General features: G+C 38.0%; 1 protein-coding gene across 1 annotated transcript in view; it reads right to left on the bottom strand.

Moving 5' to 3' along the window:
- The window catches only part of LOC5565863 (cyclin-dependent kinase 14), a 496,797-nt gene extending 470,643 nt beyond the window's left edge, over nucleotides 1-26,154 (bottom strand). The window contains exons 1-2 of the mRNA XM_021842957.1: nucleotides 25,092-26,154; nucleotides 20,010-20,592 (exon numbers count right to left, since the gene is read on the bottom strand). Of these exons, the coding sequence (XP_021698649.1) occupies nucleotides 20,010-20,232 (223 nt within the window). The 5' untranslated portion in view covers nucleotides 20,233-20,592; nucleotides 25,092-26,154. The remainder of the gene's footprint in view (nucleotides 1-20,009; nucleotides 20,593-25,091) is intronic.
- Between the last annotated feature and the right edge of the window lie 1,139 nt (nucleotides 26,155-27,293).

The raw sequence follows: 27,293 nt of genomic DNA, 5'->3' as shown, positions 1-27,293 counted from the left end.
TTGTGCCAATAAAATTGAGTATATTTGTAGTTCACTGCCGAAATTTCATGCCGATTGCTCATATGGAACCATATGCATTCCAAAGTTGAGCATTATATATGATAAACGGCATTCACTACTATTATTTTGAACACAACTGTACCAGTTTATGGTATCATACTGGAGTACTAGAGTAAAACATTTACCCCCGATGGTAATTAAGCGAGAAAAATATTGCTGCTTATCAAGCTTGTTACAAGTTGCGAAACATTGCCGATCATGGACAGATGCAGATGAGATGTTCTTCTTCGCTTGCTTTGATCATGCTAAGATACCAATTGTGAACGAATTCTGCAATGTCTAGTTTGAACATTTTAATAAAACCTTAAGAAAAATAAATAAAATAATATTGGAAGGAACTCATGAAAAAAACTCTAGGTGTTATTTGATATACGTATTTTCGGCAGTCTAAGCCGATGCCGCGCTTGTTTTGTAATTTTCTCGGACATAAGCATACAAATTCCGTACAAAGTTTGACTGTTTACAATTATGCGTTGCTCAATCCTATATCGATCGACAGACCTGTCAAAATGCTTTTAGAAACGTTTTTACAACGCTGCGAACATCTCTTGTCCGTGTGACTATTGTCAGCAGCCTCATTCTCTTCGGCAGCTTTCCCATAAAAACTGCTGGTGAATCACTTCGGCAGCTCCAAATCATGTTTTGCAAATGTTTTCATTGATGTGTTTTGATAGAAAAATACTGTGTATTTGGCGTTTGAAATTTGGTTGCCGATAATAGTCGAATGATACCGAATCCGTAAGTCTCCCTAGCATGTCAAGAGAGAATACTCGTGGTAATTCGTCTAAGAATTTGTTCCATGAAAATTTCTGAAGGTATCACTGTTGGAGTATTTAGTTGAGCAATTAGAAAACTGCAAACAAATTTGTATGATGGAATCAAACGTTGATTTCGTATCAAAAAATGTAATTCCACTACAAATCAACACTATTATACCCAATCGACAGTTTATATTGAATACTTATTCTTAAAATAGTACACGTAAAATGTTAAAATTAGAGAAACACGTCGGACACGTTCGCGCTATAAATAGGTAGGTAAAGGAAATATTGGCGAAAATGTGACCGGCGAAAGGGGTGGACACACTGCATCCGTGCCGATTCCATTCCAACTCTCTCGCCAATATTTGCACCACTTCTGGTCAAACCAAGTAGAAGGAAATGACTGCGTAATTTGTATGCAGTGCGCACAGGAATGTATCAGCGACCACGAAGAAGCATCACAGTAAATAGCTAGAAACCGCAACGTGGTTGGCACCGTCTGAGGTGCCAATAGGTTGCAATTATTTGAGAAATGAACTAAAGGAATGTGTAGTGCAAGAATTGGAAACAGAAATCGAGAAAGGATTTTGTGATTTACGGTTCTGGTACGAATCGCAGAAAGTCACCGCTACTATTAACGAAACTAAAGTTATCATTTTATGAAATCCCATTGCACTCAATAGGATAGCAGACAGTTCTATCATTCAATCAAACGAAGAATATTCAAGATTTTTTTTTCTTCTTGCCATTATGTTTACCAAACATCAGGACTCAGGCGAAAACGATCAAAATTGTTTCAGAAAAATTAGCGGTAAATTAGGCTTTATTTGTTACGAAGGATGCCAAAAACCTTTTAATGGGTCTACTGAGTGATTCCAAGCAACAGCACCAAAATTTGGAAAATTTTTTAATTCATTTTTTTCTATTGAGCTGAAACTTTGCACAGTTTTCCAGTTCCATCTAAATCGTCATTTTCCGATATCAAATCTTCAAGTTGAGTCACGACTAACTTTTCAAAAGGGTGTATGTGAAAATGGTTCAAAAATATTCAAAAAGCTGCACAGCAAAAACGGTTCGTTCGATTGTTAGACAACTAAAGAAACAAAGTTAGACAACTAAATAAAGAATCCAAAAAAAATACACACAGTAAAAAAAAATTTTTTTTTGCATTAAAAAACATAATTTTCGACACAAAAACTCAAATATCTCAAAACCCTATCGGAATACCAACGTAATTTTTTGAGGGAAAACGGTCCATTATATTAGCTATCTATCATAAAAATTTGGTGATGGTGAACCAATAAACAAAAAAGTTATGACATTTCAAAAATGTCACAATTTTCACATTTAGTAGAAAAAAAAAATTTTTTCGGTGTAAATTACCGTTTTGATTCATATTACGGACAGCTTCAAATTCCGGACACTCTCGTTTGTATGGGAAACATTTCACACGAAATGTTTCAATTTTCGCCATCCAAAAGTTCTCATTTTCGAGGCTCGTTTTATTAGATTTTTTCCATAAATACCATTACAAACTTATAATGCCCAACTACCTTAGACGTCTCTTAAGTGGTTGAACGATTTCAATTGATGATTTGACTGTTCCATTAATGATTATCATGAGCTGTCCGTAATTCGAATCAAAGCGTCCGGAATATGAGACAAAAGTGAGGAAGCGTCCGGAATAAGAATCATGAAAAGGCCACACGTTTTGATTTATTTAAAATTATTCAAGTTGCGCACGCGTATTCTTTACCCACCATCCGAAAGTTAAGGGCTTCCGACGCTCGATAACGCTAAAAAATCATACAGAATGATTTATTTTGTATGGTCCAAGCTGGGTTTCACTGAGTCCTTAAGTGTCCGTAATATGAATCAAAACGGTATTACGGGAACCGCAGTTTGTTGCTGATTTTATTGTTAAGGGCCTTGCGTGAATTAAACAAGTCGTTTTCATGTATTCATTAGTATTAGTGGGCTTTGTAGCCGTGCGGTTAGCGGCGTCAGTCGTTTAGGCGTATTGTGCTACAGAGTGTGGGTTCGATTCCCGCCCCAGTCGGAGAAAACTTTTCGTCAAACGAAAAATTCTTCATTGGTCCACTGGTCGTTCCGTGTGTCCGTTGTCTAATGTAAGTTATGTTCAGTCTGTGCAGCATATGGCTGAAGACGGTGTAAATTGTCTTTTTGTCTTTTTATTATGTATATTATATGTATAAATATTATGTATATGTATAAATATTATATGTATATGTATATATGTATAAATTAAAATGAATTAACAGATTACACGAAAATATTTTTTTTTTTACCAGGATATTTTTTTTAGAGTATGATCGATGAGTTTCTAAATGTTATATATAAACTTTAAAAGTTTTGGATTTGGGTATGCGTTATGGGATCATGAAAACATTTTATTAATACTTATTTATTTATTTATTGGGGATTTGTTGAAACAGATGTCGCTGATGGTACCGTGGCAAGACTATCTGCACTTGGTACTTCTGGTAACTCCTCAGTTGTTGTCGGTGCATCTAGTAATTCCTCAGTTGTTGTTGTTTTCGAACTTCCTGCAACCTGATCCACCGATGATGTACAGATTGCCCGTTTGTCAACGTTTAAACGGCAGGACGTACAAATGCGTAAATTTGTATTCAATGTAGACATTGGAGCATAACCAGCCGCTTTCAGTTTATCTATGGTGCTTTCGGTGAGATTTCGTAGCTCTTTCGAACACTTTTTTTTTCTGCAAACGGCCTGCAACATGTTGCTCGTTAGATTTTAATAAACAAAATCACTTTTAAGTTTTTACTGACTAGTTTGGTGTCGTTTGCTTGACTGAAGAAAAATTTTACAATTAAATCTTTTATAACCATACCAAATATGATAAACAAAGTCTATTCTCTACCAAGGCGGGTCTATACCCAGGTGTAATCAGATTTTAACTTTGTGGAGAAAACCAGCGCCGAGAAAACCGACCTGCTTTACGTATACTAGATCACCTGGGTATAGACCCGCCTTGTTCTCTACGAGGTAAACTTTTTGCAGGTAAACTAGTCGTATACCTGTAAAGAAAACTTTTTTTGTAGCTTTTGTCTTCAATATTAGATTTCTTATAGGTTTCTTTTATCAAAAGGTTTCAACACTATTGAGAGAAATTTTCTTCAGTTACGTACAATAAAAAATATGACACTATCAAGACTTTAGATCACAACACTGGATCGCGTCTAACTTTCTAATAGATGCTATAATAGTTATGAATAATTAAATAAAATATCATGAAAACAACTTGTTAACCTCATGCGGTACCCTTAACAAAAAAAATCAGCAACAAACTGCGGTCCTAAAAAAAATTAACAATGAAAAAAAAACAAATTCACCAAGTGTCAAATTTGTGAAATATTTGAAATGTCATAACTATTTTGTTTATTGGCTTACCATCACCAAATTTTTATGGTAGATAGCTAATATAATGGACCGTTTTCCCTCAAAAAATTACGTTGGTATTCCGATAGGGTTTTGAGATATTTGAGTTTTTGTGACAACAATGATGTTTTTTAATGCAAAAAAAAAAAATTTTTTACTGTGTTCATTTTTTTTGGAATCTTTATTTAGTTGTCTAACTTTGTTTCTTTAGTTGTCTAACAATCGAACGAACCGTTTTTGCTGTGCAGCTTTTTGAATATTTTTGAACCATTTTCACATACACCCTTTTGAAAAGTTAGTCGTGACTCAACTTGAAGATTTGATATCGGAAAATGACGATTTAGATGGAACTGAAAAACTGTGCAAAGTTTCAGATATTTTTGAAATGGTCGATCAGAATCGACTTGCATGCCTCCGTGGAATCCCTCTACTTCATCACTGGAACATGACTTTCCTTCATCTGAATGAATTGAGTGAAATAGCAAAAGTTTCATTCTGACTCCAATATAAACAGTTAGAAAATTGAAATAGCTTTGTTGAAAATTGTTGAACTCAATATACATTTTATCATTCTAAAAATTGTTGTGCACATTTTAGTCCTTTTATTACTTTTCAACTAAAATTCTTCCTCCCAGAATGTAGCCATTTGAAGCTCGACGTTTATCTTTCTTTTCACATCGCAGCGTGACCCACACTGGCTGGCTGAGATTGCAGCAAACTGTATTGCTAAACGTAGCGTTAAATTTGCTCGCATTTTTACCCATTCATTCCAAAGCATCCCGGTAACGAGCGGTTTTCCGTTCGGACTATTTCATCGATATGGAGCTCTTACACCGAAGCGATTTCCATTCACAGACATCGCAGAGTGAGTACGAGAAATGGGTTGTGGTGGTGGGGAAGGTACTGCTGTTGCATCGCACTCAAACCATTCCTCAAACCAGATGCAACGATTGCTGGAGTCACTGCACACTGAACCACGAACCGAATTTACTTGCACTTTGATTTGATGATAAAAGTGAGTTGGAAATTTCGCCGCATAGATGGCGTGTCCTAGAGCTTTTCAGCAAAATTATAAAACACACCCTCAAGCACAAGATGTATTGCCTGGCTAAAATGTGTTCCTAACCCAGTGTGCACTGAAGATAGATGCAATTCCGGTCCAATCCAGACTGCGTCCCGTTGCGCGAGAAGCTGCACTTCAAAGTATAAACGAACGAGCGTGCTGTGGCGGTAGCCTATAGTCAAATGGTATTGCGTAAAAACCTCCTCTTCTTTGGCAGTTGCAATAATAGTTTGTTGTGCTTCATTTCTCTTGCGATTGATAACATCACGCACGGATAGACGACCATTTCCTTCGATATATGGAACGACTACTTGAATGAGTTTTGAAGAGCCTGGTTTCGTTTTTTTATCTGCTGTGGAGCTATCGTTTACAACTCACTTTGTCATAAGTGGTGGATAGGATAGTATGCAACGATTTGTTCCGCCAGAACTGAATCAGGCACTTTGTAAGAGCATTGAGAAACTTATTCGTTTGAAAATAAGTAAGGAGAAGGATCGTATTTCCGACACTTTTGTTTCTGCATTTCGGCAGGGGTATTTAGAGACGATATTTTTCCACAATATGCACCGTGTATCTTGCAAAAATGAACATAGGTGCTAGAATATTGATCTACCCCACGGTGTACTATACTGTCGACTCACCACAACTCGATGCTCTATAACTCGATATAGCCTATAACTCGATGGATTTTGCGGTCCCTTCAAATTCTCATACATCATGCTCTCCATAAGTCGATATTTCTATAACTCGTTGTCTCCAATAGTCGATGCCACGTTTAAAAACATAAAAATAAAAAAATGAATTTTTAGTAAAAATAAGGGATTTTTCGAACATTTTGAAAAAAGTGTCCAAATATATTTTTTCAAAATGCTTTCAACAAAATGTTGCAGAAATGATCATAAAAGTATTGGAAATATAGAAATTTAAACCTTTGATTTTAAAATTGTTGGTATCGGTATGTTCTATAACTCGATAATTCTATAAGTCGATGGTCCCTTGAATATCGAGTTACGGAGAGTCGACTGTATTAAGAAGGTGATATATTCCGAAAAGCTACTTGACGACGTCATTCCTATGGGGTTGTCCATTAATTACGTAAGGGTTTATGGGGGGAGGGGGGGTCTGAGATTTCTTACGCACCATACAATTTATTTTTAATTTTCATACAAAAAATCTTACCAGGGGGGGAGGGGGGTTTGAAAAAACCCGAAAATTGTCTTACGTAATTAATGGACCACCCCTATCCACCTCGAACAAATTTGCGAAAAAATGATTTAGTGGTCCGGAAGGTATATGGTAGGATAGGAGTGACGTCACATATTTACATCAGTAAAGAGCCTGCCTTGTTTATTTTTATGCCGTGGATCTACCCAACATGGTGTGAAACACTCGGTTAGGGGAAGTGGTGGAAAAATGAACAGGGGTGGTAAAATGAACACCGTGCCTTTTATCGAGAAAAAACGATGAATTTCGATGAATTTTCATCACGCACGGACGATTTAGAGCATAAATCTGAGTGTTCGAGTTGATACGTAGGTCAATTGAAGTGAAAATATCAACAAAAACTAAGATTTTAGAAAACCACGCTTGAAAATTAGAACTGACGTAACTTTTAGCTCAGAAGACTTGAGGTTTTTCAGTGAGGTAAATATCGTTATGATATAATGGCAATAATTTTTTTTAAAAATATTTGTTTTGCTCACGTTTTTTGCGTGGTGTTCGTTTTACCACCAACCGCTGTTCATTTTACCCACATAGTGCAGGTAAAATGAACATTTGCATCGCTTTTTGATAGCGATGAAAATATGCGAAAATTTAGCTATTTTAGTTTGAATCCATGTCGCTGCTCTCGATTACATCCCTATTTTTGATGTTGTGCGATAGAACTATACAAATTTCTCGTTTTTCTATCAGAAACAAGATGATTTCCTTAAGGTGTTCATTTTACCACCCCTTCCCCTATTACACTGCGGAACATTTTCCTGGCTCAAACACAAGAATACAGCTATTTAGTTGATTTAAGGATGTTGAATGTATAGCCGATTTAAAAAAAAAAAACTCGTAACTAGAACGAGATGTCAAATATGCATTGCTTAACGAGGACCAGAGTTGGGAAAAGTTATCAGATTCACGCTATAGTAGCCAGTGAAACTCAAGTCTACCGCTGGTGTAGGAAAAATGCCTTGAAAGTAGCAAAACGCCCGCTGCTACGGGCAACCCAAAATTACTGTAGAAAAATGTTCTATTTCCTGCGGAATTTCCCGCATTCACAGTCTATGATGACACTACAGATTTAGAAAATTCATGCACCCAAAAAAGGCTACTTGATGAGTTTCACAAATGTTTAGCTAATGTAGCGAGAGAGCCACGCGATTTACGCGAATTTCAAGCCAACTACTATAACCATTCCCAGCCCTTCTCAGGATAATTTATTTGCTTAATTTACAGCAGAATTCAAACTTTATGTGTCAATGATTACTTATCAGAAAAGTTCGTAATACTTTTGATACTCAAAAGCTATTTTTGATGCTCTATAAAAGTATTATATTTTGTTATATAAAAGAAACAGCTTTGTATGGAGACTAATTTGAAAGTTAAAAAATCTTCTACGGGCGAAAATTAGTGCATACTTTTTGTATCTGACAGATTTAGTTCGCAATCAATAGGATAAAATCACTATATTTGAACCATGAAACCGACAGGTGGGTGAAAATCCTTCTGAAGTCGAACGAACAAAACGTACTGTCATATTCAGTATTGGACAAAATATTTGCAACCTTTTTTGGTTTTCCTTAAAGCCTTCCTGGTAGGCTAGACATCAGTTATTTATGAACCGATCTGAATGAAACTTTCACAGCACGTCAGACATAACTTGAACGATTTTTCTGATCACGAGTTCAAAAATAAAAACGGTTTAATTAAAGTGCAACTTTTGAGGAAAAAATATAAACGATTTATCTGAAAATAGGAAAGCCCTAAACAAAAACTGTCCTCAGAAAACTTGTTCATCTTGTTTACATCTACATTTTTGCTGAAGACACCACAAAGCTATTCCTTAAACTTTTTGAATTACGTAAATTATTAAGATATGTCTACAAATTCACTTTAGTCAAACTGTTATTGCTTTTGAACTCGTGATTGGAAAAAACGCTCAAAAACATATGTTGAGATTCAAATTATGATTTACGTGCTGTAAAATTTTATTCAAATCCGTCTATAAATAGCCGACATCTAAGTCTCCAAAGTTGTAAGCAAAATAAAAAAATGCAAATGCATTGTCCAACACAGTAGACACGCTTAATTTGCATCAATGTTGAGCCTTTTTTAAATGAAATATGCTCGTATGTATTAAATTGAAATGATGATAAAAATCAGTACCATTTTGTACTACTTTTCAAAACATTGCTGCAATTTTCAACCCATGACTGTTCTAATTCTCGGAAACTGTTTATTGAAATGTAAATGTTTTTTTTTTCAAATGGTTTCATGAAGTGTAGATTACATCATTGTTTATCTGAAAACGATACCGACCATTATACCAAATCAGGGAATATTTTGAAAATGCTACCGTTTGTGCATTTCTGTTTTTATTTATCGAGAATCCTCTCATGATACTACTTTGAATATGATAAAAAATATCACAAGGAGTATAACAAGCATCTAAAGCAACATACGTAAAAACTTTTATTAAGTTCACGGGAATTTTTGTATGCTCATATTGAAAAATATATACCTAAGTCGTAGTTATAAAATATCAATGGGCTGTAGAGAGTAATTGTCGCTACAAAATCTTTTCTATAACAAGCTTAGACTGTATAATTTACGTGCAGATTTTTCTACGTGTGTTCCCTTCTAAGGTAGTGAGATTTATTAATTATCATATTTTTTAGGTATTAATTTTAGATTACAAATATTATTATAAGGTAGTAATTAGCCGTTTATCTTGTCGTTTCAGATAATCATACTATGCTTATTTTTGTAATTTAAAACCATTTGTTGCGAAACGAAAATTGGCAATTGAATTTTTGCAACTACGTAGTCTCCAAAACGATTAACCCTCTAATACCTAACCCCGCCTTTAGACGGGGTACACTTTGTAATTTTGTGTATGTTTTCGTAGGTCGGAAATCAAAATGATTTGATTTTTGGCTTAAACCTTGACTCATAACACGCATTTAAGAAAAGTTTTTTATAACTTTTGAAACATTTTTGTATTTTTGAATTTTTTTGAAAAATTGTATTCTTATAAGTATAAACTACAAATGCCTGGGGTTCATTCAACGTGCTATATAAAAAATCGTACATTTTATATTTTTCTACGATCAACCTATTACAGAGTAATAAATTCAAACCTATTTTGTTCGTTAATTACACGGAAACAAATCCCAGAAAAAAAATACAGAATTAAAATTTTTAAAAGTATTCTAAAAACTTGAATTTTTGTTATTGCCAAAAACTAGTAACTAGAAGAGGCTTCAAGAAAAAATGAAAAAGGATAAAAATAAAAATTATATATATTTTTTTTTTTTTTTTTTTGTATGGTATTCAGTTGGAGCTGCCTGACAGCTTAACTTGTCAAGGCTGAACCCTCGGTCTGGCTTTTGCCAAGTTTCCCCTCTACCAGGACCAATACTCAGACGGACTAGGCAATGGCGCCCACATGAACACTGTTTTTTTATTAGTATTGTGACGTGGTAGTTTTTGAAAAGTACCCATATTGCCTTGCTTCTGAGAAAAGGAAGCATTGTGAAAATCAGCAGCTCCATCAGAATTTCTTTGAAATAGTAGTGTAGTAGTGCCATTACTAATACTGTCTAGTCGAAATGGTTTTGAATAATTTGTCATTCAAGTGCTATTCTGATTACTCCTGTCTTTTACGTAAGATTAGAGTCTTAAATGTCAATTGTCGTCAAGTCTTAACAAAATTAGGCTGTTTAGTAGTAGTTCTAGTTAATTTCATTTGTTGTTGTCAAAAGTATTTATTGGTCATTACATTCATATATCCTTAAAGAAAAAAAGTCGCTTTCCTTGTCTGTTCAAAAAATTTTCGAAACTAGCAAGTGTACCCTAATGATCGATCTCAGCGTCTTACTTTCCATAGTCATTTTTATAGTGAATATTGAAGAGTAAAGTTACCTTAGGCTTCTATTACAGTCTCCTACAAGATTCACTTTTCGGTGGCAAATGCAATGCTTCACAACGCCTACTTTCTACTTGTAAATTTTGCGAAAATGAAGCTGGAATTAGATTACTTATACCGCTGTTACAAAAGAGGTATTTCTTATTATGGCAATGTAAAGACCATATTAAAATAAGACTGTCGCCACTTATTTCTACTCAGTGAATCTACTAGTCATTTTCCTAAGAGTTCCTAAGTATTCCCTACGTCGTATATGATAACGATGTATCTAGCTAGCTAATAGTAAGAGTGGCTACGGATCATTCTGGTTAGCAAAAGGCAAACTGAACGTTACCAATAGTATTAATGTCCACTTCGAATAGATTAATTATTTGAAATGGGCATCAATTCTATCAATGACGCAGAATGTCCGTTGGATCACATCCGAGATATTATTGCGTCTATGCCATATGAATTATGACGCGGCTATAAGCAAAAAATGCCAAAATGTGATACCACCACTACAGGTTACGCCTTTGGTTTCCATCATATGGGCTAATGGATTATGCCCTCCCATCGCGGCAAGGTCGCATAACCAAGGGGAGGGTTTTTTTTAAAGTGACGGGCCTGGGATTGAACCCATGACCTTCTGCTTATGGAGCAGAAGCGGTAGCCATTAGACCACCAACCCCGTCTAAAAAAAAAAAAAAAAAAAATTAAAAATTATATTTTTTATATTAAATTAAAAGACAAAAATAAAAATTATAAAAATCAAAAACCAAAATTCATAGATTTTCAAATAAAAATAAACCATTGCCCAAAACGCGCTTAGATCGATTTTAGATAACTAAAAATTATATTTAGATCGAATATAAAAATTTGGGTATTAGAGGGTTAAGGTTATTTTTTCTTTCAAATCATCAATTTAAGAATTCATGCATTGCAATACAATACCTAGCTATTCAATATAGTTTCAACGGTATTTTTTTGTCAGTGGCTTCAGGGATATTACTGGGGCTTTTAATCTGCCCTAAGTTCATGTTCAAAAGTTGTTTTTATAAGCCTCTATTACGTTCATCACACAGACATTTTGAGGTAATGTTGCTCAAATGGGCACTTGTACCATAACACCAATCATCCCTTGCCGTAGTTTTGCAGTCTAGTATTCCAGACTACTATAAAACTATGCTATCTGAAATGCAGCCATTCCATTATGAATCATGAATCGTTTGAGGTGTGCCAAAGTATTGGGAAGGTCATATATTTCAAAGACGCATGGTGCACCTTCTACTTTGGCACCGTCAAACCCTGTGATCTGCCAGGGAATATGGTTTCAACGGTATTCAATATGGTATTGGTACATTTAGTGTTGATAAATGCAAAGCTAGTCTAATATGCCTCAATTATAAATTGTTGATGTAAATGATAAATAAACATAAAACTTGTATCACCGTAATAAGCCAATATCAATTCTCTTCGAAGTGTCGAAAACTGAAACACAACAATTGCCGGAATCTTGATATGCAGTTTCGACCGGTCGAAAACTGAAACCAAGTAGGGTAGAAGCACTAGATTTCGCCCCCCTAAACCATGTAATCAGGGGCCCAAATAGCCGTAGCGGTAAACGCGCAGCTATTCAGCAAGACCAAGCTGAGGGTCGTGGGTTCGAATCCCACCGATCGAGGATCTTTTCGGGTTGGAAATTTTCTCGACTTCCCAGGGCATAGAGTATCTTCGTACCTGCCACACGATATACGCATGCAAAAATGGTCATTGGCATAGTAAGCTCTCAGTTAATAACTGTGGAAGTGCTCATAAGAACATAAGATGAGAAGCAGGCTCTGTCCCAGTGGGGACGTAACGCCAGAAAAGAAGAAGAAGAAGAAACCATGTAATCGCAGAAATAGTAAATTTCTGACTGTATTAACCAATATCAAATAAAGTTATTGAGCTTATGCAACTACTCATCTATTATTTCATGATGATCAAGCTGCAGAGTTATCCAAAATAAAGTCCACCATTGAAAAAAGTATGATTTTTGGATTGATGGTGTGCTTTAATTTTCGTCCCCCCAAATTCAATATTCACCCCACCCATACTCTAATTAATTAAAGTACAGGTTTTCGATAGTTTAATCAAGTACTTATTATCTTTCTCACTTTTCATCTTTACTGGTACTTATCCTGTCTATTTCCACTATGTCTTCTTCTTTTTGGCATTACGTCCACACTGGGACTGAGCCTGATTTTCAGCTTAATTTCAAAGAGCACTTCAACAGTTATGAACTAAATGGTCTCTTTACATAAGTTGCCATTTTTACAGTCGTATACCGTGTGGCAGGCACGATGATACTTCATGAACAAGGAAGTCAAAGAAAATTTCCATTACGAAAATATCCTGAACCGATAGGTAATCCAACTCAGACACCTTCAGCATGGATTTGCTTTGTAGCCGCCTACTAACGAAGGCTATGGAAGGTCCTGATTTTCACTATGTATTGTTTTTTATTATTGCAAAATAATTATTTATGCTGATGTAGCATTTATGTGAAATATGTTATTGTTCCCAGGAAGTCGAGAAATTTCCCAACATAAAATGATCCTATGTCAGAATGTCGGAATCAACCCCGATATGTTTGAATTACCAATCCTGCACTTCGTTCACTAGGCTGACTAGAAATATTAATATTACCATATTCGCACCTTCATAATGTACAGGATCATCCAATATTTTTTTAAATAATTATATCAAGTACCGTAATTTCGGGTGAAATTGATTATTTTCAGCGTTTTCTATAATGTTAGCAATGCCAAAAACTGAATGCGGGAAAAAAAGTACTGCGGCAAACCCAATTAACTCATGTAGTGGTAAAAATAATATTAAAAATTAAAAATCGGTAGATCCCATTCCGTTTCCATTCCATTGTTGCTGAATATGGTGGGTTATTTGATTGACAATATTAAGTTCAATTTGTTCTTCGTCACAGATTATCGGTATAATAATGAGCAACAAATATCATACACTGAAATGAATTTTATTGTAGAAACTACTGAATCCATGGTAAAACTAAGAACTGCACCAACGATTTTCAACCGACTACATAAATCTGTTAACTCTTTTGAAACATAGTCAACATCATTACACAAAAAAATATTCAGTTATTTATCCAGAGTTGCAGTATTTATGACTAGAAACAAACTTGATTGAACCACACTGTGCTGTACGGTAGGTGTCACGGACTGAAATGCTTTGTACTAAATGCTACTATGGACATGGTCACATTTACTGCACTACTCAGGATTTTTTATCTGATTATAGTAAACTAAACAGATTTTAGTAGTCGGTTGAAAATCGTTGATGAAGTTTAAATTAAAATTCTTGACAAACATGTGTGAAGGGTCCAAGAGGTCTTGAGCCTTTTTTGAGAAACTTTGCTGTTGAGCCCTTTTTAGCCCGCCCACGCAAACTAACACCACTACCAGAAAGATTGATGTTAGCTTTTCCTGATAGTGCTATTGGTGAGCGTGATCGAGTTGAATTGGGCTCAACAGCGTCTTGCAAAGCCAATGTTTACCAATGTCGATGTGTCTTTTTGAAATGTTTGTCCAGAATTGTTCTACCAATGTGTCAAAAACTAGCACAGGATAAAAAATAGTATGGAAAAAACTACGAGTTGAAAATATTCTAATTCTTCCTAAAGCATATTGTTAGACATTTTGAAAACTACATGAACTCGTAGAAACAAATTTGATGTACATGCACCTCAGCTGAAAATCAATATAGACACCGTGAAGTGGTCATATCTTGAGCTACTCATGCAGTTTTATATTTTGCTGGAATCAAATTTTAATCTATACCAAGTCGAGAAATGACTGAAACTAAAACAATAGTACCTTTTATTTGCTGTTTGTTTTAAATTAGTAATAACTCTTGGTAACAAAAGTGATTTCTAATGCTTTGATGAATTGCTTTTTTAACCAAAAGCGCCCAGCTTGATATGTCACATCGTCCCAAATGGGATTATGATTAAGAATTTTCAAAATAAATGAAAAAAAAATCGCCCTAATTCGCACATTCGATGGAGCCAAATCAACGTGTATTCATATTCACACATTATCCCAACCAATAATTATCAAATGTACCTACATACAAGTGATGTGTTTGTCAATTTTATTTCGTTTGGAAATCGTTAACCATTGTTCGATGTGATGATGATGATGATGATGATTATTTAGCCACCATCAGCGCAAGGATTACCTATGACTGCAGAATCATACCGGGATGGTATGATCTACCTGATGGTTTGTTGTAGCAGGGCTAGTTAATATCTTTGAAGACCTTTGGAAGACAACACTAAGGCTGTTTTCTCATGACAAAAGGCTGGCGACCCCACGCACTTTCATCCAGTCAACAGTTCAATTAACTCCCTTAGGCTACCCCTCCCCAACACCCAATATATAGTAATATATCATATATAGTGTTAATAAAGTATCTTACCGTAAAATGATAGAGATAATGTTAGTGTGACTACCGTTGATCGTTAACCATTGTTCGATGTGTTCATAAATTAATTTATTATCGAACCAACTCCTCTCGCTGAAGTGTGACGATTATAGACGATAATGGGAAACATAAATATATTATGTTCCGTCAGTGTAAACATGCACCGTTTTGAACTCTGAATCTGAATATGATGGAGAGCGTGTATGGTGAACCGACGACAAGGGCATATAAGGCTTAATAGAGGCGTATTCTGATGCTTCGGAATAGTTGTAGGGTGTAAATGGTTGGAGCATTATATTGATTTAGAAACGTAATAGCGGAACAGGAATAACCTTTTCGTGCCTTAGAGATCAAATCATATGTCTCTAGCAAATTTGAGGCTAGCACGTCACAATTTTGTGCTGCATGTCGCAAAATATTGATTTAAAGATGTTTAAATAATCCATCATATTTTTGAGCTGCGGTGTTAATTTCAGGTCAATCTTAGCCCCAGAAGCGGGCACCCAGGCCTCTAAACTTAACCATTTTGTGTGAAAAAAGACCAATCCGTACTTTATTCTGTCTAGTACTATATAAATGTATACAGCTATTAGCTGATGCAGCACATTTTAGCAATTATACATTCATAATTCATCCACGGCAATAAAACTGTCTTCCTCTGCCCAAAAGACTATTTTTATCGTTAGGATCATATTGATTCGCAGTACTTTATTTTTATGGCGTCAACAGGTTAGGCTGCAAAACTGTCTACAATTTTTTCTTCACTAATACATACCTTCTTGCAATAAAATAAGCGGTGCAATGAGTTTCCAAACTTGATCAGGTCCCAGTTGGTAAAAAAGATACTCTTATCGATTCGGCAATCTGGTTGGATGCTTTTGCATACTCGAATTCACCTCCTTCAATAGAAATCGCTCCCATGTAAGTTGATAAGCATAGCTGATCGAATAACAGTCATCCGACCCTTTGCTCGGTGAATTCGAATGCCCAACGTATCCATCGTATCCACAGCTTCATCAAAAGGTATTAGATACTGTCTGCAGTGGAATGAAATCTTTGCCACAGCAAAGTCCATCACCGCAAGGTCGATACTGACTAAGCAATCTAGGCGCACTATCCCGAGCAGGAACGAATAACTCGTACCTGTCTATGCATACCATATTTTTATATTATGCCTTAATTAGGTATTGTTCCACAATACCTAGATATTGTTCACATCTCAATTTGATATTGTTATGGTCTTGAAAATATTGTTTTAAACAGTTAAAAAATACCTCATTGAGGCATTGGAAAGCAATTAAAAACTACTTGAGGTATTGAACTACTATTGAAAAATATAACCTCTTTTTTCTTTTTTTTTTTGTGGTTGTAAAATATAAATGAGATGTTCTTCGAGATATTTTACTTCTTATGTAGAACTCTTCCATACCTTATTCAGATGACAACTACCGTCGTTGGGGGTGACAATGGGTCAAAAAGGGATATGTGCGATTTATTTTTTGAATAACTATCGCAATTTAACTCCAATAAACTTCAAATTTGGTGTGTATGTACTTTGATGGTACATTAACAGCTGTTCAAAAAATTAATGACAAATATTTATTCACAGCGGCACCACAAGTGAATGAAAAATGACCCAATCTCACCCCATAGAGGGGGTGACATTGGGTCACTGTAATTAAAATAACTTGTTTTTGAGAATATGATTTCAAAACCATTCAGAACTGAAAAATATTGATAAAAAACGATGCAAACAAGACAAAAAGATATCTAAGATGTTTCACAAGTATGATAAACCCACTTAACAAAAAGATTATACAGAAAATTGAAGAGCTATAAGAAAAAATATGTAAACCCAACATTTATCGTCAAGTTTACATAAATTTTCTTGGTTTTTCCCTCAAATTGTCTTCACAGTCTCATCCCCATTGCTATAAAGCCCATTCAGTTTCCCCAAAGGTGTACTGAAACAGTCATTATTTTAAACCTTCGCAAATAGTTAAATTTCGGTGCGACATTCCACATTCAATAAATTTCAGGCAGAAGTTGACGTCATAATCTCAGTATTTCAGCGATCCAACTCATTTGTACTTCCTTGAGATGTTTCTATTATATGAAAACACTGATAAATAATCAAATTTAGAAAAAAACACCCTTTTGATAAAAATTTACGATGTTGCTGCGCACGAAACACAGTTGCTGGTTTGAGAAGTTGTCAAAATGCGTTATATTGTTATTCAATGCACGGAATACTCAAGTAGACTTGTTTGATGCTTCAGAGATGCTGTGTATGGAAAGAAAAAACACATCTTAATGAAAAAAGAGAACACCCGGCACCGTAAAATGTCAAATAAGTGGACTTGGAATTTCATTTACTATCGTTCTTGCTTGACCCAATCTCACTCCCATTTTCAATGTTTTAGACATCGTACCGAAAAAAATGATTTTTTTGTGGAAAAATCAAACAGATTCCGGAAAATACCTGTAATGTGTAATGAAAACACTTTCAACATTCTACTAATACAACGATAGAGGCTAGAGTACATGCGTGATACTTTGTAAAGGAGAAATTTAATGTTGTAAATTTTATCTAGTTTCAACATGCAAGTCTATTGATGTAGTAAACAAAAACTACTATTTCTAAAAATGTATATTGTTATGAATTATGTGTAATAATATGTTACCTAACATATGAATTATTAATTTTAGTAATATCAGCGTTATTAGCTGAAATATTTCACAAAACATATTTTTCCGTTTTGACCCAATCTCACCCCCTAGACCCATTGTCACCCCCATCGACGGTATTAAAAATTATCTGGTATGGAATACCTTAGTTTAGTACTGTGCAGTAATTCCCTTCTGCTCGAGTAATGCACTGCTATGCTCCAACACCCAAGAGAAGCCAAATAAGACGGTAGGATTAAGACTCTTGGGAGGATTAACGATTCCACATCAGAGCACCCCGACGACCAACTCGATGACGATGATAGTCATTTCCTTTGAATGTCATGCTTTCAGTTCCACAGAAACTGGCTCACAGACATTGTACCTGGTCTCGTCAGTTTGGTAGACTTCGAAACGTGCGATGGTGGGAAGGCGGCAACTTGAGAACCCACGAAATAGAGATAAGATACGTTCCAACTTGTGCATTGTGTCCGTAATTGTCATAGAAGACAGTATTGTTAAGCTCTTGGCTTTCAATTTTCTTTTGAGGTTGTTGTTTCCAAGCATTTATTATCAGTCAATCGCAAAGCAAAGCGAGTGGTTATTGATGCAAAGTAGAAGGAAGGATTATGCAGGAGGAAAGTGTTTCACAAAACACAAAAGGGTCAATTCCTATCTGGTGCTACATGTATTCTTCTTCTTTCTGGCATTACGTACTCACTGGGACAGAGAATGCTTTTCAGCTTAGTGTTCTTATGAGCACTTCTACCGTTATTAACTGAGAGCTATCTTTACCCAAGTTGCCATTTTCGCATTGGTATATCGCGTGGAGGTACGACACTCTATGCCCAGGGAAGTCAAGGAAAAGATCCTGGACCGATCGGGAATCGAACCCAGACACTTTCAGCATGGCTTTGCTTTGTAGCCGCGGACTCTAACCACTCGGCTAAGGAAGGTCCCAATGCATTGCCAATGTATTCCAGGAAGGATAATTTTCGGAAGTAACCAAGCACTTCTGGAGGTATTTTTGGTGGAATCTCAAACGGGACCTCTCAAACAATTTATGGGATAAGCTTTGTAGGAACCTCAATTCCCTGAATAATATAAAACCGTAATGAATAATTATAGACAAATTTTGAAGAATCGTTTTTACATTTTCTGAGATTTGTTTAGGTAATTTTTTTGAAGCACCATGGAGTAATTCCGTAGATAAGTTTTGAGAGACTTTCTTGAGCAATTCTGGGAGAAATTTCTTGCGGATTTGCTGATACAAATACAAAAATCCTCAACGCCATTGTACGCATTGTACCACTCGATGGCCTGTTTCCCATAGTGGCAGCTCGCCAAGTCCGGCCACAACAGAACAGGTCTATTATGTTGCTTTGGGAATGGTAGTAGCAACTTTTCTACGTACTTCTGGACGTATATTTGTTACACACTTAAATTATTTCACCGACCTCAGTAAAACTTTTCGCCGAGAACCCAACAGCTGAGCGTTCGGTAATTTTCAATGCCGAATCTCGGTACTTATTTTACCGAGATTTCGGCAAACCAAATTTTTTGCCGAGATCTCGGCGAACGTTATTGTCGCACCGCCACCAAACCGGATCGCGCCAGTGAGACTCGCAACGCGCCTCAGCTCGCGCGATTTTGAAATCAGTTTTTTAGTGTGGCGCTGCATTCTTACGATTTTTATGAACACAGCGCACTATTCAGATATTAGCTGCGACGCACGGAGCCCGAGAAAACAATAATTATAAATAAATGTTGGTCTTGATTTTTACCGGATACATAATACCGAGATTCGGTAAACGTTTACCGAAATCTCGGTAAAAGTTTTACCGAGAATCGTCAAATTATTACCGAGATATCAGCTGTTGGGTTCTCGGCGAATCCGTTTAAGTGTGTAATTAATGGTTCCCGTAGTGATGAAAATGGCGTTTTATAGACTACGCGTGCATATGTCCTGAGACAACGTATTTTTCGGGACATCGATTGTTTGATATTTTTTCATCGGTGAAGAACCCAGTTCAAAATAAAAGAAATATTAAAATATGTTATTTTGAATACATTAATCCATAAGTTCTTATTTTATGCCTCAAATATCATTGAAATATTTCTGCTGCACTTCCCAATGCAAAATTTGAATACCACCACTCTTTCGTCTGTCCGTATATAGGGAGGAGCTTAATTAAAACAGAAAACCATGTTTGCCTGTCATCAACTGGCAGTGATTAGCCAGGTGCATGATGAGCAACATCAAATCCCTCCCAAAAATCAAATTTACACGAATTAGTAACCTAATAAAACCTAGGCTTATAAATTTTGCGACATCGTTTCGCAACCGAGCTGCCATAGAAAGAGCAGAAACGAAAAAGAAAAAACAAAACAACAAAAACATGAACAACATTACCTTCTTTGACACTTTTTGTGTTGTTTTGCAGCGGTGTGGTTGTGTTGCCGTTACCACTACCAACACTGCCGCCGCCTCCGCCACTGCTACCGCCTCCACTGCCAGCACTGATACTGATGCTGCCAGCGCCGCCAGCATTTCCACTACCACTACCACCACCTCCGCCTCCACTACTACCACTGACGACACCAGATGATTGATTTTTATCCACCGAACAATACATATTTCGCACTGTTGTATGTTGTGCAAATTCTACACACTAGCAAATATGCACACTCAAAATCTAGCACCGACAGCTATTTGTTTTCCTTTCTTCGGCCTTGCTTCGAAGGATTTTTTCTTATCTTTACTTCTGCACAAGCTTTTATCCTTAGTAGCAAATTGTGTGGTATTATTATTCTACTTCACTTCTGTATTCTGCTTATTTTTGTACCCAACACAAACACTTTTACTTAAACTTGGAATATTGTACACTTTGCTATCTTCTTTCCGCTTCACATACGCACTTGATTCAGTTTTTACACTTGTACAGGAACAGTGTTGCCATGCATTACAAAAGTTGTTCTTCGGGTGACGATAGAAACTGCAAATAGAAGAATATTCAAATAATTATTATTTATCTTTTTTTTTTCAGGTAAGCAGATTGTAAGCATAGACCATTAAAATCATTTTTATTTTACTGACTGAAACTAAAACTCTTCAGGTCTCATAAAGTCAAAGCCATATCTCGATTATTTTTTCAAATCGACGTAAGTAACTTTCATACGGTTTTAAGAAAACGAATTGAGAAGAATCACAACCTGTCTTCTAAAACTGCTTTAAAATGAATCACCTTTTTACCATTTTTTCGCCGTGTACATCGCTCAAATCGATATGTGAAGATGTCGAGATATGAAGAGGAAACTTTCTATGAATGAACGCAGTACTCGGTTTAAACTAAATGTGATTCAGTCAGAGAACAATTTTAGAATGAATAGAAGAACAAGATGTCAAAGAAGCCACGGTTAATGAGTTGGGATTAACGATTGGTTCAAACCAACAGGTGGGTTCGATGTCATCCCCTCTCAATCATTCAACCCTAGATTGCGTTGCAATTCTTGAAATCTGCCAGGATCCTGGGACTTCGTGAATATATCGGCAATTGATCTTAAGTAACAACGTATTGACTCGGATTTGTCCTTCCGGAAACAGACTTTCGGTCCTCGTTGTCAGTCGCCGAGTCGACATCGGCATATCCAAACAGGGGCGGAGCATCAGTGCGATGAAACATCAGTACCAACACTCTACCGGAGGTAACGAACGACTTTCTTCAAACATTGCCAGGGAGTTTCTGTTGGATGTTGTTGATATCGGCCTTGGTACCCTACAGGAGAGCAGATGTCCAAACGAACACTCAACACAAACTGTCTAACAGCCCCCCGCCCTAAAGGGTTTTCTTGTAAGCATCCCCTCAAGTTGCAGTCTTGGTTTTTGCCCTTTTTCCATTCCGACATTGTCAACGATCTTTTCGACATGCGCCTGCTGCGAAATACCGGTCATACCTGCTTTCCTATAATACTGGTCATATGGAAAGCAGTTAAAAATTGCTTCTTCGATCGAACGATTGGCTCCAATTTCCTAACCCACGATTAGTAAGTCGTCGAAATACAACATTTTTGTTTTTTTTTTACAGCTTGATGTCCTTAAAGTCTACGCCCTCACGTTGCATTATAACGGGCCCTTCTTGAGCCTAGTATTTAGAGGCCGCGGTTGCAAAGCAAAGCCATGCTGCGGTCCAGGATCAATAATGTAAATTTCCTTAACTTCCCTGGAAATAGAGTATTATCGTACCTGCCACTCGAATGCAAAAATGGCAATTTTGGTAAAGAAAGCTCTCAGTTAATTACTGTGGAAGTGCTCATTGAACTGAGAATCTGACTCTGTCCCAGTGAGGACGTAATGACAAGAAAAAGAAGAACGAGCAGCTTTTACAGACCATTTGCCTCAATTGGTCTCAGTTCGTCATCGATAGCCTCCAACCATTTGGTTCGATCTTTCCATCTCTCGATGTTGCTGTAGCACTGAGGAGCATCTGTGGAATACCAGGCAACAGAAGTTGCTCTGCAACCGGTAAAAAATTAAACAAATTACCGGGGAGCCATCTGCTGCGTCTTAACGTCGGTTTGATCCGTTCCGAAAACATCTTCGTCATCAGAAACCGGCGAACCAGCGCGTAGCAGGGATGCATCGTCAGACTGCCGTTCAACGTCAGGAGCACTTTCACGAGACATTCGGCATTCCTCCATCAACAGTTCATTTGAATCTTAAGAGTATGTTGTCTCATATTCATGCGGTACAACAATCAGTGGAATCTTTTCATGCTCTTCACGATTCTTTTCGTACGGGAATGCTTCGATTTGGCACAGATTTGTCGATATCACTGGAATGTCACCCAAATTTTGTACAAATCACCTCGAAAATTCGCAGCAGCAATAACTTTATCACCCTTCTTCAGAATTTCAGAACCAGATTTTCCGGACCGATGGTAGAGGTGACCACTCTAGCGACAAACAGAAGAAGTACTTCCCGAACAACAGCATTCTGCTACAACAAACAGCATCATACAGCCCCCAGGCAAATGGGACCGATGAAAGGAAGAACCGATCGTTGGCAGAAATGATGCGGTGCTTACTGACTGAGGATGCTAATCTGGAGAAGAAGTTCTGGGGTGAAGCCATTTCATCAGCTAACATACCTGCAGAATATTCTACATACGACGGCAGCAAGTGTGACGCCCTATGAGCTATGGCATGGTCGCAAATCTTCGTATACCCATCTCCGGGTGTTTGGATCGTTGGCATGGGTGTATATTCCAAGCTGAACGCGAAAGAAGCTGGACCGGAAAGCTAAAAAACTAGTGCTGGTGGGCTACGCTGAGGGACGCAAAGCTTACCGTCTACTGAATCCGGAAACCAACGAGTGAATCAAAAACACTCGCAACATGAATATGGACAATGGATCGAATGCAATGGAACTACATATCAAGCATTGAAATCAAATTGAACGCCGATGACAGCAATGAAGAGGATAGCAATGATGCTGCTAGCGTGGCGTCAGAAAGGAGATTTCAAGGTTTTCCACAGCAGCATGCTGATCGTATGAGTGAAGCTGATGCAGAATTCGTTCCTATGCTAGATGATGGTGTGCCGGAGTTTGCCCCAAGTGGCGACTACATGCAAACCCCACGAAAATCTTAAAGGTCCAATAAAGGCATTCCTCCAAGGCAACTGTTTCTGTGTACCGGAAATGATGGACTCCTTGAAACTAAGACATTCACCGAGGCCATGGCAAGTCCTGAAAGGGACAAGTGGCGTTTCGCCATGCAGGATGAGTTGCAGTCAATTGAAGATAACGAGACCTGGGACCTGGCAAACCTACCACCTGGACGGAAGCCAGTCGGATCGAAATGGGTCTTCAAGATCAAGCGAGGTGCCGAAGCTGAAGTTACGCGATTCAAGGCGAGACTGATTGCACAGAGGTACAACCAGCAGTACGGAAACGGATAATGATCAAGTCTTCGCACTTGTGGTTCGGCAAACGTTTCCGACTTTGTTGGCGATCGCTGCGAAGCATGGTATGATGGTGCGTCGATATGATGTTAAGGCTACCTTTCCATACGGCACTCTTGAGGAGATTTACCTCCGCCAACCACCTGGATTCACTGGTTCACCCCAATCGATACTGGATACTTCAAGCGATGAAGGAGAGCTACTTTCAGACAACAAAAACTACCAGAAGATAGTTGGTCACTTGGTATATGTGTCGGTCAACAATAGACCGGAGACCTTAGTCGTAGAACGAGCTGTCCGAACCAAAACGACTGGAACGAACTGGCCCGCTACTCGAGGGGCACCAAAGACTACAAGCTGCGAGTAAGTAATAACGCGAAATCAGAAGACCTGGTCGGATTCTATGATGCAGATTAGGCCGAATGCAGAGAAGATCGGAAATCCAACAACGGCTTCGTCATGATGTTTAATGGCGGAACCATTAGCTGTACGTGCAGGAAACAGAGCTGTGTGCCATTTTCGACCGCAGCAGCAGAGTTCGTGGCGCTCTCGGAGGCCACACAGGAACTGATTTGGCTAAAACGTCTTCTAAACGATTTCAACGAGCAGCAGAGCAACCCTACCATTTTAGAGGACAACCAGAGCGCACTGAAGATGCTGGAATCCGGAAAATTCAGCAATAGAACCAACCACATTGCCTCTCGGTTTCTATTTGCACTGGACGTGAAGCAGAAAGGAGGGGTCCAATTCGTGTATTGTCCCACTGAAGAAATGGCTGCTAACCAGCTAACCAAACCTATTGGAGGAGTTCGGATGGCCAAGCTTCGGACGACGTGCGGACAAGAGGCCCCGTGTTGAAGAGGAGTGTTCGTGGATCGAAGCAACACTGCGGTCCTCTAACTTCATCACTGCAACCTATTGTTTCATACCAAGATATTATTTTCTTAGGCAGATGATGGAAGCAGACGATAGATTGATTTTTAAAAAAATGTTGATAACCCCGAGAGAATACTGAAGGAACGATAACTTTTCGAAGAGGAAGGATCTTTCCCAGCTTTCCGGATGGGTATTAAGTCCAAGATTGTGAGAGCTGATGAAGTGCCGACCTATCTAGGCTGCCTTCTCACCAGGGGTTATCAAACGATCTACATCTCGCATAATTTCTGATCTCGCCCTAAAAGCCATTGGTAACCATGTGTGTAGCTCGTTGTTACTGAGCATCTGAATGGATTTTCATGTTATTTAAAAACGCTATGAGGAAGAAAGGATCAATATCTACCTGCCCGTGATGTTCGTTTGGATGCTTATTCCTTCATTTGTTCAGAAACAACGAGCTACGCTCGTGGTTACCAATGGCTTTTAGGGCGTTATCTCAGAGTATGCGAGACATTATAATCGTTGTTAAATTAAGAAGAAATCATCGACATAGGGAAGGATAATGAGATGTAGAAAATCGAGAAGTGCGCCTGGCAACACTGAATCACCAATACTGCCGTTTTGTCTCCCACCGATATATGTATATTTTTATGCTTACCACTCTCTTTTCGCCTTCTTCGGATTCCAAAAAATGTCTTTCCACCACGCAAGGAACGAGATGATGATGATACTTGATCCCCCCAGCAGCAGCTCAGCTAGCCAATAGCTTTCTTACCGCAGCCCTCGCAGGGATATGACGTCAGCGGAAGCAGCAAATTTTTCACTAGAAACCGGACACCAAATCCGTTCAATCACTTCTCCGGAGATTCCAGGTTGCTCCAATGAACACTCTCGAAAAATGCGACAATCTTCCACTAGAGGTGGGATTCCTTCCCCCTTGCACTCTGAGAAAGATTCAGCACTGTGGGGCACAACTTTTTTCTTCTCAATCCACCACCTACTTGGATAGATCACTAGCTGTCACTTCTTTTGATCGGATAAAAACCAGCAGGATTCAACTGCAGTAGGCTTTTGTTCCATGGGGAGCATCAGGAATTTGCTCACACTACGCTGCAAGAATATCTTTGCACACGGATTCCGTTTTTTTTATCCTCACATTTGCCAGGAGGAGCAATCTCTATTATAGATGCAGATTACGCCGCGACGACGAACCACCAAACGAACGACGACCGCAACCGATTTGAGGGCGACTACACTGAAAGAAGGCGACCGAACTGTTCAACTTTGACGGATTCGACAATATTTTTACAGCATCTCACCGCCGTCGCACTGCGAGAAAAGCGATCTTTTCGTCTCTCTCATCCGTGCCCCGCGTGAGCAAAACTTTGTTTCATACGTTTCATGTGTTTGTTTTTCTGTTTTCCCTGTGATGGAAATGGTACTCTTTACTCACATGACCAAGCTGGAATGATTTCTGTCACTCTACGGAGGACTTGATTCTCTGCTCTGTTCTTTCTGCAGCGATAATCCGGTTTAGAAATTGAATGAGTGTGAGCTTGGACTTGGATGTCGCGAATCCTCGCGTATCTTCCGGTGAGGCCATAGTAACGCGTCTGCGTCCGCGAACGCGATGCGATCAAAGGATTTCCTGTTGTTGATATTCTGCTTTGCGGGCTCGCACACGCGGACGCGTCGCTCGACGCGTTTACTATGGCAGCGCCCTTCCGTATCTTCGATTCATGACAGCCACAGCACGCACACACACGACGTCGACTTTGATTACGATTGTTGCCAGCACCGGTGTTTTCCCTGCGACGCTTTATGGTGCCCGACAGATTTTACGGCGGAGCGTCGTTTCATATCTGGAATTAGGCTGATAACATACTGAGGGAGATGCTACATCATTCAAGAATGTGAAATTATGTATGCCAGTGGTCCTCAGCTTATATGCTTATGTGGGCCACTTTCATAACAGCGCGGGCCGCAAGGTATTAGAGGATTTATTTTAAAAACTTTCATTGATAATGTAAATTTAACTCATTTTTTATCAACACGGAGATGAGTTTTGTGGTCCTTCGGGACTCTCTTGTAGATCAAGATCTGGTTCAAAACAATCCAGAAAGTATTGCCCTTTCAAACAATATCAGAGTCCAAATAAATACGCGTTGTAGATATGTCTGGGCTCCCTGATACTAAGACACCTTCTTAAAATAAGGGGCCCAAACGCAAATGGATGTAAGTCATATTTTGGTCAGTTAAGCTAAGCATGTTGTTCCGCTCAAGAAAAGTAAAAATTTCTGCCCAAGAAATGCTCGAGAAATTTCCTACAGTGAGCTCCATTTGAATTGACATTTCTTTTAAACTGCGTACTGCGATCAAAGAAAAATGCTTTTCTTAAGCATTCCTTGCAAGAAATTTCCCACACATCTAGATAGGCCATTACTTTTCTGTTGAAGTGCATACTTCGCTTTATGTGTTAAGCCTGATTTGCTACTGAAAAGGAATCGCTAAAGAAATTTCTCGCCGATTCCTTGCAGAAATTTTCTACAGCGACTCCCATTTGAACTGACAGTTCTTTTCAATTGCGTACTGCGATCAGAAAAAAGCGCATTCTTGATCGATTCCTTGCAGAAACTTCACATGCATCAAGATAGGCCGAGAAATTACTTGTCAGCAGCGAATCAGTAATTAAGTAGGTAATACAATTTGTATGGAATGGACAATTGCTGGAAAAACTTCAAAGTCGATTCTCTCAAAACTAGATTTTTGTCACTCACACCCTCAAATATAATGCCTCTCAAAATCATACTTTTATCACTTGCACCCCTTTGTTTCTACCCCCTCAACTCTGCTTGAAACC

The sequence above is a fragment of the Aedes aegypti genome, chromosome 2 (genome assembly GCF_002204515.2).
Source record: "Aedes aegypti strain LVP_AGWG chromosome 2, AaegL5.0 Primary Assembly, whole genome shotgun sequence".
In the NCBI taxonomy this organism is placed as follows: Eukaryota; Metazoa; Arthropoda; class Insecta; order Diptera; family Culicidae; genus Aedes; species Aedes aegypti.
This window is presented reverse-complemented; position numbering and strand designations above follow the sequence as displayed.